General features: G+C 39.8%; 1 protein-coding gene across 3 annotated transcripts in view; it reads right to left on the bottom strand.

The window, feature by feature from the left end:
• SPIDR (scaffold protein involved in DNA repair) overlaps positions 1-14,717 on the bottom strand; it is a 373,383-nt gene that overhangs the window by 335,366 nt on the left and 23,300 nt on the right. For all 3 annotated transcript variants that reach the window (XR_012655349.1, XM_075063011.1, XM_032800081.2), the window contains exons 4-5: positions 14,464-14,649; positions 11,669-11,835 (exon numbers count right to left, since the gene is read on the bottom strand). Coding sequence is in view for 2 of the 3 variants with exons in the window: in XM_075063011.1 (XP_074919112.1) it covers positions 11,669-11,835; positions 14,464-14,649 (353 nt within the window). In the remaining variant the exon portion in view is untranslated. The remainder of the gene's footprint in view (positions 1-11,668; positions 11,836-14,463; positions 14,650-14,717) is intronic.

Below are 14,717 nucleotides of genomic sequence, written 5' to 3'. Positions count from 1 at the left end.
GGAAGAAGTACTGCCAAAAAGGATCTGGGACTTATAACAGATCACAAGCAAAATATGAGTCAACAATGTAATACTGTTGCAAAAAAAGCAAATATTCTGGAATGTATTAGCAGAAGTGTTGCAAGCAAGACACGAGAAGTAACTCTTCCATTCTGTTCAGGACTGATATGGTCTCAACTGGGAGTATTGCATCCTGGGCACCACACTTTGGGAAAGATATGGACAAACTGGAGAAAGTCTAGAGGAGAGTAACAAAAATGTTTTCTAGACTTTTAATCATGACCAACAAGGAAAGACTGAAAAAAAAGAAAGGGGGGGGAGGTTGTTTAGTCTGGAGAAGAGGATTCTGAAGGGGGACACTGAATACTTAGACCTACCTCAGTGCAGGGGACTGTTTTAGTTGACCTACTGAGTTCCGTTACAGTCCTACATTTCTAAGATTCCACACAAAAAAAAAAAAAAAAAAAAAGTGCTGATAAATCTTCTCTTATTTGAGATGACAGTCCTAGATCCCCATGGCTTAGGAGAAATGCACATATTTACTACTCAGTAGAAAGAGACCCATTTCGAATTCAGGACTTTATACCACATCACTACGTATTCCCTATTTAGGCATACACATCCCAAAAAACACAGCTGCAACTACTTTACTCAAAACATCCTCCTAAATATTCAAATAAGCGCTTCTGACAAGTTCATATGTTACATTATACAGCTCCTCTCATTACAAAAGGATCCTAAACTGCTTTACAAATTACATTTCTCAAAACATAGAATCACTTTCCCAATCAGTCAAGTATGGCACTTTTAGCACACATCTAAAAGCAACAATGAATATTTTTTTAAAAACACGCTGACAAATGCAATTGAAAAAAACTGAGCTTTTTCCCAGAATGTTACAAATATAAAAGTCTTCAAGTTACAATCAGATTACTGTTCTGCGTTTCTTTTAATGAGCAGATAAAAAAAAAAAAAATCCCAATCTGATGAAATTCCTCATCACCTCATCCAGAGTGAGAAGACAGCATTTCTAGGCGAGTATGACAAATGCCATTTATTTCTGTAGAATCCAAGATTTAAAAAGACAATTATTGAATCTTATGGTTTCTCAGAAAACTTTAGAAACCATGCCCTAAGCATGAACTAATCTTGCAATGGCCAAGCAATGAGATTTGCTGCTTCTGAACAGGGGGACTTATAAGAGGTGCTCATAGACTTTAAGAACAGAAGGGACCATCATGATCATCTGGTCTGACCTCTTTGCGCACCACAGGCCACAGAACTTCACCCACTCCCTTCTGTAATAGGCCCATAACTTCTGGCCGAGTTACTGAAATCCTCAAATCTTGATTTAAAGACTTCAAGTTACAGATAATGCACCATTTACTCTCATTTAAATCAGCAAGTTATGTGGCTATTTTTCAGAGGAAGATGAAAACCCCCCAGGGTCTCTGCTAATTTGAGCTGAAGGAAAATTCCTTCCTGAACCGAAAATGGTGATCAGTGGAATCATGAGCATGTTGGCAAAATCTACTAGTCAGACACCTGGGAAAGAATTCTCAGTAGTAACTCAGAGCCCTCCCCATCTAGTGCCCAATCTCTGGCCACTGGGTGTTATTGCTGGGAAGGGATTGCAAACACTTTTCAGAATAGAGCAAAATTCAAAGGGATCTTGATAAATTGGAGAATTGGGTTATAGTCAACTAAATGAAATTCAACAAGACAAATATAAGGTGCTACACTTATGGGGAAAAAAAACAAATGCACAAATACAGAATGGGGCATAACTAGCCTGGGACTTGTGGTAGATAATAACCTCAACATGAGTAAACAATGCAATGCTGTTGCAAAACAAAGCAAATGCAATTTTGGGTTGCATTAACAGAGGCACAGCATGCAAGTCACAGGAAGGCATAGTACCTCTCTACTTGGCACTGGATAGGTCTCAACTGGGGTACTGTGTCCAATTTTGATCACTGTTGTATAGAAAGGCTGTAGAGAAACTGGAAAGGATCCAGAGATGAGCAACAAAGATGATCAAAGGGACTGAATGCAAGCCATACGAGTAAAAGCTGAAGGAACTGGGTATGTTTAGTTTAGAAAAGAGGAGATTAAGGGGGAACATGATAGCAGTCTGCAAATATTTGAAAGGCTGCCATAAAAAAGATGGAGAAAAGTTGTTCTGTCTTGCCACATAAGGCTGGACAAGAGGCAGTGGGTTCAAACTACAACATTAGATCTAGATTATAGATCAAGAAAAACTTCCTGATTGTAAAAATAGTAGGACAATATAACAAACTGTCTAGGGAAGTCATTGAAGTGTCTTTATTAGAGGTTTACAAAAAAGGGTGGATGCCCATCTGTCTTGGATGGTTTAGACACAACAAACTCTTCATCTTGGCAGAGGGTTGGACGAGATGATCATTGCAGTCCCTTCTAACCCCATTATTCTATGTTCTTGCACTGCAATGGCAGCTAGTGACAGCAGTAGCACCTCTTATGCCCTAGCCCCACACCACCTAACTGTATACCCTCCAAGCAGAGGCCAGCAGCAGCATGAAAATATATAGCTAGCCTCCATCACATGAAATAAAATGGGTGAAAAGATACTGTATACAACAGATACACATCTGAGGAAAAGAACCTTATCTGTCTAAAGGAGAAAACAGACACTTGCACCCCAAGTGACCAGGTTTCTGGACTATGAACCTTCCAAACTCCTCTTACAGCCAGAAAAACTTAAACATTTTGTTCCATCTCATCATATTCTGTTTATTGTTCTTATCAGAATCTACTGAACTGTCTTGTTTTATACAGTAAGATGGACATGAACTCTACATGCTTAACACTTTTCACAAAGGGCACAATTCTGCTCTCACTGAAGTCAAAGGCATGAAACCCCTAAATACAAACTGAAACAGGTCCTTAATGTTTAAAATAATAAATCTGGAGATTTAAGAGCAAGGGTATTTGTATACTTACTGCTTTGTTTCAATTTTGGTTTTTGATTGATTAGCCATTTTAAATGTATTTTGTTTACTACTGCATATTTTAGTGGCTGTTTGTACGCAATTTTTTGTCTTTGACATGGCAAAAACCTTCAGTCAATACAATTTGATTTGAGAACAGGTACAGTATGAGCAGCAGCAGCACGAGATTCCTTAAGTTACCCTGCCACTATGCCTCTCCCTGCGCTGCACACATTCTACTGATGAGAGGATATTTCACACTCCCAAACCCATTGAATCCGTCACCTTTTTGCTGAGACAGACAATCGTGAAGGTGTAAATTTGATGGAGAATTATCCACCTAATGTCTTGAGGATAAAATTGTCTTTGTAAATCACTGTAAAATAAGTTTGGTTTTTAAATTAAAAATTAGCAAGGAAGTCAGAAACAATTAAATCTGTGTAAATTAGAGCACTGTCAACAGTTTGGTGATCAAATCCAAACCTACTCAAGACACAGGCATTTGTCACAATTTGATGTGCACAAACCTTTTTCTGCAGTTGAGAATGGAATTAAAATAATTCCCAAAATGTTTTGTCAAGCCTTAGTTCTAATAATACTAAGCCCCTAGTACACACCCATCATGCCCATATGCCAGACCATGCAGAGGTTAAGACTGACCCTACTCATGATAATGAGCCTCCTTTCCCACCACTTCCCTCCACAGCAAGAGTTAAAAACTAACATCTGACCTACACTTATAAATCAGTATTGCTGTTGGGAGAGAGAGGAGGGCCTGGCATAGCAGCATGCATTTCTTTTGCCTCTCCCCAGTATTCAGAAACTTCCCTCTTCAGTGTTCCAAACAGAGTCACTGTTGCCTAGAGGATCCAAGCCTGAAAAACTCCAGATCCCTCCCATGGAATGCTGCCTCTGGAAAACCAAAGAGCTCCACATTAATTAGGGTAACCATACATCCTGTTTTGGCCAGGACAGTCCCTTTAAGCCGTCCCATCTTTTTTTGATCAGTTGGTAAGAGCAAATGGGACAAATGCCCACTTTTGTCAAAAAAAGTGGGATGCAATGTGGCAGAATGAGGGAGAGGGGGGCGGGTGTGAGAGAGAGAAAGCAAGCGGAGATGCCAGCCTCATGCAGGATGGAGACTGGGCTGGAGGCAGGGGGCAAAGGGAGAAAGAGTTCCAATGCTGAGGACAGCCTTGAGCGGGAGCCAGCAGGGTTTGAGCCACCAGTGACAACCTTAAGTTGGGGGTCTTCAGGGTTCAAGTGACCAGTGACGGGGGCCGGGGGGGGGGGACATCTTGGCCGAGCACCTGGGGCCAGCCCCGTGGGGGAGGGGGTGCCTTGGGCCAGCCCCACGCGGTGTCCCGTTTTCCCTTTGGGAAACAGAAGTCACTCTAATTTTAATGTTATTTTACAACATGGGGCGGGATGGAAGCATTTGGTACACATAAGCAGAGATAGCTAAGCTGTCAGCTGTATTTAAGTTGTGGCTCTCCAGAGCTATGCAAGAAAGAAGATGTGGCTTAACTGAATCCTTAAGTTAAACAGAGAAGAACTGGTGGATTAGTAGACCCAAACAGCCAACTGTTTGCCCAGTTGAATCAGTGAAAATAGATAGGTCTAGTATGAACAGCATGTGCCATCAAGGCCTAGGCTCCACTTCATTACGGTAACTTCTGCTATTTCTCAGAGTCTATGTGAATAGCTTAATACACACAATGCTATTTTAGATTTACATAGAAAAACATCCCAGAATATTTAAGAAATGTGGCCACCTTTAAGCAACCTAACTTATAGGACTAAAGTATATGTATGTGTAAGGCGGAGGGAATTTTGGTCAGACACTTCTACTCTCATTAAGAGTAACATGGCTATTTAATGTCTATGCACAGCACAAAGGGTTGATTTGAGATTTCAAGGTATTATTTGAATTACCACCACCCAGTTATCTACCTCAGGAGGATAAAGAACCTAATCCGCCATGTTGAGATTTGAATTCCCAAACTAAATATTTTAAAAACTGTCAACCCATAGACCATTATAGACCTAAAGATTCAACTTATATCTTCAGCTACATTCAAATGCTGGCCCAATTAATATGAATGTGGAGCCCTAAAGGAAAGCAGTTATAACACGGACTACCACAACTCATCCAGGAGTGGACTATATTCTATACTGAAAAAGTGTAATAGTCTATTTTTAAATTTATTAAATTGATCAAGTCAATGGAAACCAGTTGTCACAAGATAAGTCTTCTCTGGCTACAGAAAGGCTAATTCCCTTACCGTGTTCCATTACAAGAATATTATATCTGTTATATCAAGTGGTTGCTTTACAGTTAATCATTTTACCTGACTGATGTGAGTGCAAAGTGATAGTTGCTTCCTAAACCATTATTGACCTGATGTGTTCTGAACAGCTGGTTTTGAGAACAGGCCTACTGCAGTCAAAGACCAGTTTGTCCACAGAAAAGTATTTCTTTAGAAGTGTAGAAGTTTCTAATAAGCTGGTTGATGTGTTTGTATTTGTTTTTCTGGAGGCAGAGCTTTCTTGGTAGTGAGTTCGTAACTCTGATATTTGCTTCTTGCAGAAATACCCTTTCAGAAATAGCTGCAAGATGCTCCACTTTGTCCAGGCCTTCCCAGCTGACTAAATCGTAGCATCCTGACTAGTAATGCTGCAGGCAGCAGGGGAATGTGGTGTTTGGTCTCTTTCTCATTAAGATTATTACTGTGTCTCAATATATGCTTTTTAAGGTGCCCAGATACAGGAGTCATGGGTGCCAAAATAAATGCTTGCAGCAACACAAACATAATAATCTTTTATCAATGTTTAAGTTATCAATCTGACTTGATACAGATTCCATTTGATATTATGATTCAATGCCCTAAAATAACCTATTTTTAACTGTATTGTACAAGATAGGTGCTAGATTCAGTTTTAATTTTACATGTAGAAAAAGTATAGTGATGCAAGACGATGAGGACAAAAGAGAAAGGCCACATATATGCACAATACTTGTATGACTGGCTGCTCAAGATACTGCTCACCTTTGAGGGATATTTTTGGGATGCCATCGAAGATGTAAAATCTAATTCACTCAAGACCAGGGCATAGAAAGAGAGAGAGAAGCAAATCACTTGCTATACTTTCCTAGTTTGTCATTTTTGAGCTAAGTTACTGCGGCAGCAATAAACTAGTATATCAATTACTGACTCATCCATGGCCCCAATTCTGGTAGGTCAGAAAGCCTCACATACTACCCAAAGGTGTGTATTTGGAAGAACTTCACAACATTGTTCACTAAGGGAAGACAATTGCACAGAAGCGTATTTTCTATTCTATAGGAATCATTTAAAGCTCCCATTTCCAATGCAATGCCAAAAAGCAACAGGGCTTTTAGAATACTAGTAATGATACATTTCAGTGAAGTCTGAAACATTTAAAACCTGGCAATGGTCTAGTTTAAGGAATATCCTCCTACAAGATTCCCATTTGGGAACGATTAATGTTTTCTATTTATTCCTTTGGGGAAAAAATGTTTTACCAAACTATAAACTTAACTTTTTTTGCTGGGTTCTTTTGCATCCAGATTAGATGTTATAATTTAAAGATACATTGCAGGCAGGCTTATTAAGTGTGTTTTGCAACAAAGAGTCTACCATGTGGCCTCCTACAGTAGAGTTCCTAGTGAAGGAGGCCACATGGTAGGAGGGATGAAATCTGATTTGAACAACATTAGATTCTGTTTAATCCCTTGGAATGAAAATATTTAAAATTTAAAATATTTAAGAGATTAGTCTTTTTTTATTACATTCGAAGTCTTTTATCTCTGAGAGGAGGCTTTTAGCGAAGGCCACATTCTGGTTGGGTCATTCAAACCACTATTTGTAATGCAGTGAAATGTGCTCATAGATCTGTGTTGAGGGAAACACAGTCCTCTTAGAAAGCATTATATAAGTATACTGGAAAGGAGGTCACCATCATTGCACATCAGAATCTCCAAGGAAAAGGCTGCTAGTGCCTCCCTGCCCCTTTGGAAGTTCTTGAGGAAGACTATTCCTGGGCCAGGCCTTCAGTATTGTCTGTCCTTCATTTTCTTAAGCAAAAAATCAAGTCAGTTATAGGATTAAAGGGTTTTTTTGTATCTGAACAAAAAGCAACACGTCCTTTCCACCCCGATCTTTCCCCAACTCGCCAAAAGGAAAGAAAAAAAAACAAAAAACAAAAAACAAAAAAACCACATAATCCACCCAACTCTGGGTAGGATTTTCAAAACTGTGTGTATTGATCTAGCTCTGCTCCCACTGAAATTAATGAGACTGAGTAGAGTTAGGCCACTGTTAAGCAACTTTGAAAATCCTATCCTCTATTTTTTAAGTGCAGGGCCTACACATAAGTAAAAGCTGTGCACATAGACCCCAGCTTGTACATTTTTGTTTAAAAAGGAGGGTGAGGGCTTATTCTTTTAAAAATGATTTGTAACAAAAATACTGGAGAGAAGTAATTTTCAGACCAAACCTATTGGTGTATCAAGGAAGGCATCAGTCACAAACTTGTTCATGTTTAAAATGGCCCATGAAATTAGAGGTCTAGCACAACGTAAAAATGGATAATTATTACAGAAAAATATTTTGACAGAATTGCTAACCCTCCAGAACCTAATGGAGTGTAGCATATTTCTGAGTAGCAGACAATAAATTTCACACAAAAAAAAGTCTTCTAATTATGCAGACACTCCATTAGGTTTCAAAGATTTAGTAAAAGGCAAAAGATTTATACAAACTGAAAACTACACAAATATTTTATCTCAAATGGTTGCCCATTTTGCAGTGTAGGCCACTAAATTAACAGGCCTTTTAAAAGATTAATCTTGTACAAAATGCTTTCCTGAAGCAAATACCTCTTTTGTATTTTCAGTTCTGTTGTACTTTTCCTCAAATAGTTTGCCTGAATTATTCCTACAAGGGTGCAAGTCCCAAATATTGCATAGCATGGTAAAGTATGCCAAAGCTATAAGGAGCCAGTAATTTACACTGGGGATTTAACTTCCTGCATGAGCTAGCCCCCAGAGTTAAAGTATAGCCCAGACTGACTACTCCCATGGAAATTTCCACAAAAGGGAGCTCTGTCAGAAAGAAAACTGAAAAGGAATCCTCCGAGTCCTGGTCTACACACAATTTTTTAACAGTATAAACTATTTTGCTTAGAGGTGTGATTTTTTTCTGAAATATATAGTTGTACCGGTACAACCCCTAGCACGGATGCAGGGGTTGTACCAGTATAAAAGGTGCTGTATATTGGTATAGCTCAGGGGTAGACCTATGGCACGCGTGCCGCCTTCAGCATGCAAGCTGATTTTCAGTGGCACTCATACTGCCCGGGTCCTGGCCATTGGTCCGGGGAGCTCTGCATTTTAATTGAATTTTAAATGAAGCTTCTTACACATTTTAAAAACCTTATTTACAACAATAGTTTAGTTATATATTTATAGACTTATAGAAAGAGATCATCTAAAAATGTTAAAATGTATTACCGACATGCAAATTACAGTAAATAAATGAAGACTCGGCACATCACTCCTGAAAGGTTGCCGACCCCTGGTATAGTTTATTTCATACAGGAAAGGGGAATCCACTATACTGGTATAACTGCAGCCGCACTGGAGTGGAATGGGTTGTACCACTTTCATTATCCCAGTATAGTTAAAGTGGCAAACTGTCATGTATAGACAAACCATAAGTGTGTTTTCCTGGGATAGTATGAGGTGGACATGGGACACTCCATTCCACCTCTGCTATTAGGACTCCCAAATTCCACATTTAAGAAAGTTTAAAGGATTTCCATCTGCAGAGAGTTCATTTGAGTTCATCCTGTATTAATTTTGCTCAGGATTCCTGATGGTGCTTTGAAGAGGGTGTAGGGGAGAGGATGTACTTATCTACACATCACCCACTGACACCTGACATAGTATGGATGGGGAAGATCTGGGGAGACAGCCTTTCTCCCTCTGCTGGTCAGATTGGGGAAATGATTTGACAACTGAGAGCTTATACACTCAGTATCCATTAAATTGTATCATCCAACTCCTCAACTATTCCTATTTACAGATTTATGTAATCTTGTCTGCCTTGCTATCAGTTTTGACTTGATTTCAGGGGATCTATCACAACAGTACTAGATTACTAGTTGGCAGAGCATGAAAAATTTACTTGCTGGTGTAGAGTGGGAAGTTATTCCTAGATAACATGAGGCCCAAGCCATCAAGTTGTATAGAATTTAAATTTCCATTAAAAAACCTTCTAACCCTTATGATTGTGAAGATAGCCTTTCCTTTTGAAACAAACCAAAGCAGTACAGTCTTCCTGAATCTACAGATAGGCAGCTCTAATATTTCCACTATTGTTCATGGCTTTGTCAAACAGCAGCAAAAATGAAAACCAAGCTTCTCAGTTTCACTGCTGCTACTCAGCCCTGTGCGTAGCAGCAAAACCATCAGGAATCACATTTAATGTCCCCCTGATGCTTGGGCACAAAACATAGGCACTGGAGAAATTGAAAGGGGGTGAAAAGCCTGAACTGGAGGGTGGAAGAAAGGGTAGAGGGTTTACACAGCAATTAAAAAACCACAGTTGCCCTGTGCCAGCTGACTCAGGTTCATAGAGCTTGGACTAAGTGCTGTTTAACTACAGTGTAGATGTTTGGACTCAGGCTGCAGCCCAAGCTCTGGGACCCTTGCAGGGGGAAATGCTCCTTATTTACAGCATCTAGAAGGGATGAAGCATCAAGTTTATAAGACATCTTACTAGTCAGAGGCAAATGAAAAAAAAAAAAAAAAAGAAACAGAACTGGCTCCACAAGCAGCTTTCTGGAAAAGAGCCCTCATAGCAAAGGGTGTCAGGAGGGCTAAGCTTTTCTCCAAGATATTGGAAATGGAGTCCTTTCACCCTTGTCTTTAACCAACTAGCCAGAAGCAGATGTCAGTCACTGGAATATGGCTGATGAATTTGCTACTTGGCAGCGATTCTACCCCACTCCTGATTAGTAGACTGGAAACACAACTCTTATTCTCAGACCAATCCTTTTTTCATAGTCTTGGCCTGGTGAAAGTAGTTGCTACTCCATTGATTTAACTGAAGTTGTGATACAATTTAGTTTGGCCTATTGTTTTCACACTCCTATTATCATTATTACTACAGATATGCTGCTTGTTTTTCCTTTTGTCTAGAATAGCATACCATACCTTATGTCTGCTCATATGTCAGATTTCATGTTGACATCTGTATTCATCATAACATCCCACCCACTATACACACAAACCCCTCTTAGACAATTTAACCTGCACAATGTCTAATTGCCACTAGAGGGCATTAAGTTTATCCAATTACATAAGAGTATACTATTTACAGCATCTAGAAGGGATTTTCTCTAGAACGCCCAAGTAATTTGTTACTGAAAAGTAAAACTGAATAGTTAATTTTTGGCACCCTCTACTGGAAATTCTGAGAACATACTTGTACAGTACTATTAACTTTTAAATACAACGGCTAAATATTAGAAATTACTTCAATCCAGTCCCTAAAATATGTATGCTTATTTTTACGAGTGCAGTTTTGAACATCAAGTTTTTCTGCACGCAAATAGCATTTGTGCAAGCAACTGTCATCTAATTTCCCAGCTGAAGCACAAAAATCAAGTTGGCACAAACCAATCCAAGATTTGGGACACCCAAAAAATGCAGGCACCTACAATTTAGACATGCAAATTTAGAGACAGTGTTTGTAAAACTGGTGCCTAAAGGATAATGGATCTTCTGTGGGAAGAAACAGGTAACCATTTTGTTAAGAACATAAGAACAGCCATATTGGATCAGACCAATGGCCCATCAAGCCCAGTATCCTGTCATCTGACACTGGCCAATGCCTGATGATTCAGAGGGAAAGGACAGAACAAGGCAATTCTTGAGCGATCCATTCCCTGTTATCCAGTCCCAGCATCTGCCAGTCAGAGGCTTAGGGACACCCAGAGCGTAAGGTTAAATCTCTGACCATCTTGGCTAATAGCCGTTGATGGACCTATCCTCCAGAAATTTACTGTATGTACTCGTTCATAAGCTGAATATTTTTGGTAAAAAAGTGACATCAAAAAGCGGCTTATAAAACGGGTCTACACCAAAATCTGATGATGATTTTAAATTCTATGGAATCTTGAATTGAATATATAATACACTGTCATTTTGTTTAACTGGAGCATCTGCAGGCATGGAGCCCCTCAGCTCCCTGTGGCTACAGTTGGACACTCCCAGCTAATGGGAACTGCGGGAAGGTCTGATACTGGAAGAGCCTGTTTTGGCAGAGCACTCTGACTTTAAGGCAAAAACCCATGCCACTTAAACTGCACAAGACATTGTTAATTCATAAGAAAGTTATACAATTTTTTTTTCTAAATCAGATCTCATGTGATCATTTAAGAACAACAAGACTCCCTGTCGACTGCTCTATTCACTGACCACACTGCTTACCTATTTAAGTTTGGGGAAGAATGAGAATTTGAAATACATTCTTGTTTGTGAAGCTCTCTTTTAGGGAGAAGAGGTAAACAAAAACAAAAAACCTCATGTCCCACCCAAATCAGTTCTCCAAACCTAAATATGCTGTACAGTTAAGCTTTGGTTTTTTTAAGCAGAAACCTTTTCTCACCTTAGGAAGTTCACCTTCCTTCTCTTCAAGGGGCAGAGAATTACTGCTTGCACAGGAATCAGAGTCTGATATGTCCAATGCACTGTCATCTTTTCCTGGTCCACCGCATTCATCACCACTATCCCCAGGATCACTGTCTTTCTCCCAGTCAATGAACTGTAGTTCACCTGAATGAAGTATTTGTTAAAGATATTTTGTTTAATGAGTCTCTGTGCTATTTATAACTATAAATTCAACAATGATAGTAAACATGCTGTTAAATTATCTCTAATTCAAAAATGTAAGTGATGTTATTCTGTGTACATTCAACCAAATATTTTTTTTACTCTTTCCATAACACACAAAACAACTTTGATAGCATCTTCCATAAAAAGCTGAATTCTAATATACTTTGCAGAGCTAAATAGTACAGTTATAAAATTAAATAGCAGGTAAATGCTAACTTTTGTGGAGGCAAATCTCAACATGATAGACTGACTATTTCCATATGCAATCTGATTGGTTTGCAATCTGATAGTATCCTCCCTAAGAAGGTAGCAGGTTTTTAATTATTAGGATTTATCTAGTTACATTTTCCAAAAGCCCTAGCTCAAGTTCGGCTGAGTAAATCAAACAGAGGGTAAGAGAAGTAAAGGATAAGAGAGAAAAAGTAAGTCTTCATCAGAGATTTGAAACAAAAATAGACAGTTGACGAACCAAAGATACATGAAGGTTGTTCCAAAAGAAAAAAGGTACAGACAACAGCAACAAGAAGATGGGTACATCTACATTGCCGCTGGCACTGCGCTTCTAGAACAGGTAGAGAGACACGCTAGCTCTCCTTGAGTTAGCACACTAAAAACAGAAGTATAGTTTGCAGTAGCACAAGCGGCAGCTCAGGGGATGTGCCCAGGGCATCCGAGTCACTTTGTGCTCAGGAGGATAGCCCAAGCCACCGCATAAGCTATCCCCAGCTACAATGCTATTTTTAAGCCCTGTCTGACCTACTGGACTAACACCCATCTGTCTACAGCTGGGAACATGCTTCCCAGCTCAGTTAGTGTAGACAGAACAAACAGGTTAATACCAGGTCCAATCAAACCTCCAACTCACCCCTTCTTTCTTCCAATTTCCCCTGAAAATAGGCCTCTTCTCTCCATTTATAGAACCCAGTTCTGTCTCAAAGAAACCCAGTCCCTATCCTTCAGCTGTACATTGGATATTCAGGCCCTTATCCTGCAAAAAAGATTATCTTTAAAAACACACAGAATCTAGTTTACTTTAAATGGGACTGCATCAGACATAAGGGTCTAGTCACGCTGATCCCATTTCAAGATCTTCTGAAGTCAGAGGGGCTCTGTGTTGGTACAACAGTCTTCCTCCTCCCTGTGCAGCAAATTGCAGGATCAGGATCTAATAGCATGCCTACATTACGAATGCTAGAGCAGCACAGCTGCAGTTATGCCACTATAGTATAGACACTTGCTACAGCAGTGGAAGGAGTTTTTCTGTCACTGCGGTTAATCCATCCCTCCGAGAGGCAGTAGCTAGGTCAATGGAAGAATTCTTCTGTTCAAATAGTGGTCTACACCGGGAACTAGTTGCGCTTAACTATGACGCTCAGGGTGTGAATATCTCATACTCGTGAGGGACATAGCTTAATCGACCTATGTTTTAGGTGTAGACCAGGCCTGAGACTGTAAACTCCAGAGGGGAAGGATCTTGTCTTGCTTGCAAAGCACGTAAACACACTTTTTGCTCCATTCTGTCTACACTTGCTTGAATGGAAAGAGAGTAGAGACACCATTGAGAGGGAGGGAATCTCCTGACCTGACTTGAAAGTGGGTCAAGGGGAGTGTTTCATCAGGAGCAGCTTCAATTTAGTCTCTTGATTCTTCTGAGCTCCAGATTTTAAGAGCCACACAAAAAAAGTTATACATTTGGGAGATATGGGACTCTCCCAAGCAATGGATATACTTAGAGTGCCACCGATTGGGACAGTCTCCCGACAAGAGAGGCAGCATTTGAAAGCTGGCAAGCCCAGCCACGCCAAATAAACTCCCCAGGAAAAAATGGGGGGAAAAAAAACTGAGGAAAGAGGAAAAACTGAAACCTCTTACAACTAATTCTATACTAACAATAACTAACTCTAAACCAACAAACAAAACTACAAAACACACTGAGGCACACACTAGGCGGACAAGTTAACGTTCCATCTCAGAATGAGGTAATAGAGAAGGAACTGATGGCCATTCACATGTGCAACCCTACATACCCTTGGAGCGCGGCACCAGATTGTACAGAGCATATCTGCAGGCCGAACAGACATTGCAAAAGGAAAATCTCTAAGCAAGGGCTCGAGAGGTGCTTGCACATCTGAAGCCAAGCACCCACAGGGGAGAAATCAAGCCCTAGGTAAAAGCAAGCAGTAGCACCACTGACTGCATGAGGACTGAAGGCCTGGGGGTTCACAACTCCACAAACAGCAGGGACAAAGGAGTTAGTGTAACATTCTATAAAGAGTAGGTCATCCTATTTCAATATATTAGGAATAGTTGTCCAATACAAATTAAAAACTATTATCCCTTGCCATTCCACTCATCATACTTTAGCGTATAGTCCACTTTTGCTAATGCTGTTTATAGCCCATTCTGGCTCCCACAGAAGTTAGAGGGAGTTTTTTCAACAACTTCAATTATAGCAGGATCAGAGCTGTAACATTTTGCAATAACTTCAGATGATTTTCCCATAAAATATTTAAAATTCAGCAAACAGGATTTCTTTCCAAAAAGCACTTGCAAAACATTTGAACTCACCTTCACTACTCCTGTCCTCGGACAATAAGTTATGCTTGCTGTAAGATTTCTGTGCTTTGGAACCATGACTCTTTTGGTTATACAACCTTGAAATCAATATTTTATTCTCATCGTCTGAGAAGTCGCTGCCACTAGAGCTCCATATTATGTCTGCAAACTCCTCTGGGTTCACAGCAGTAGAAACTCCTATCAGAGAGATGAGACAGTGTTAGTATGTAACACTATCATATCAATATGAGTTTCTAAACTAGTGA

This window comes from Chelonoidis abingdonii, chromosome 2, assembly GCF_003597395.2.
Source record: "Chelonoidis abingdonii isolate Lonesome George chromosome 2, CheloAbing_2.0, whole genome shotgun sequence".
NCBI classification, from domain to species: Eukaryota; Metazoa; Chordata; order Testudines; family Testudinidae; genus Chelonoidis; species Chelonoidis abingdonii.
The sequence above is the reverse complement of the archived record's forward strand: the minus strand, read 5'-3'. Positions and strand labels throughout refer to the sequence as shown.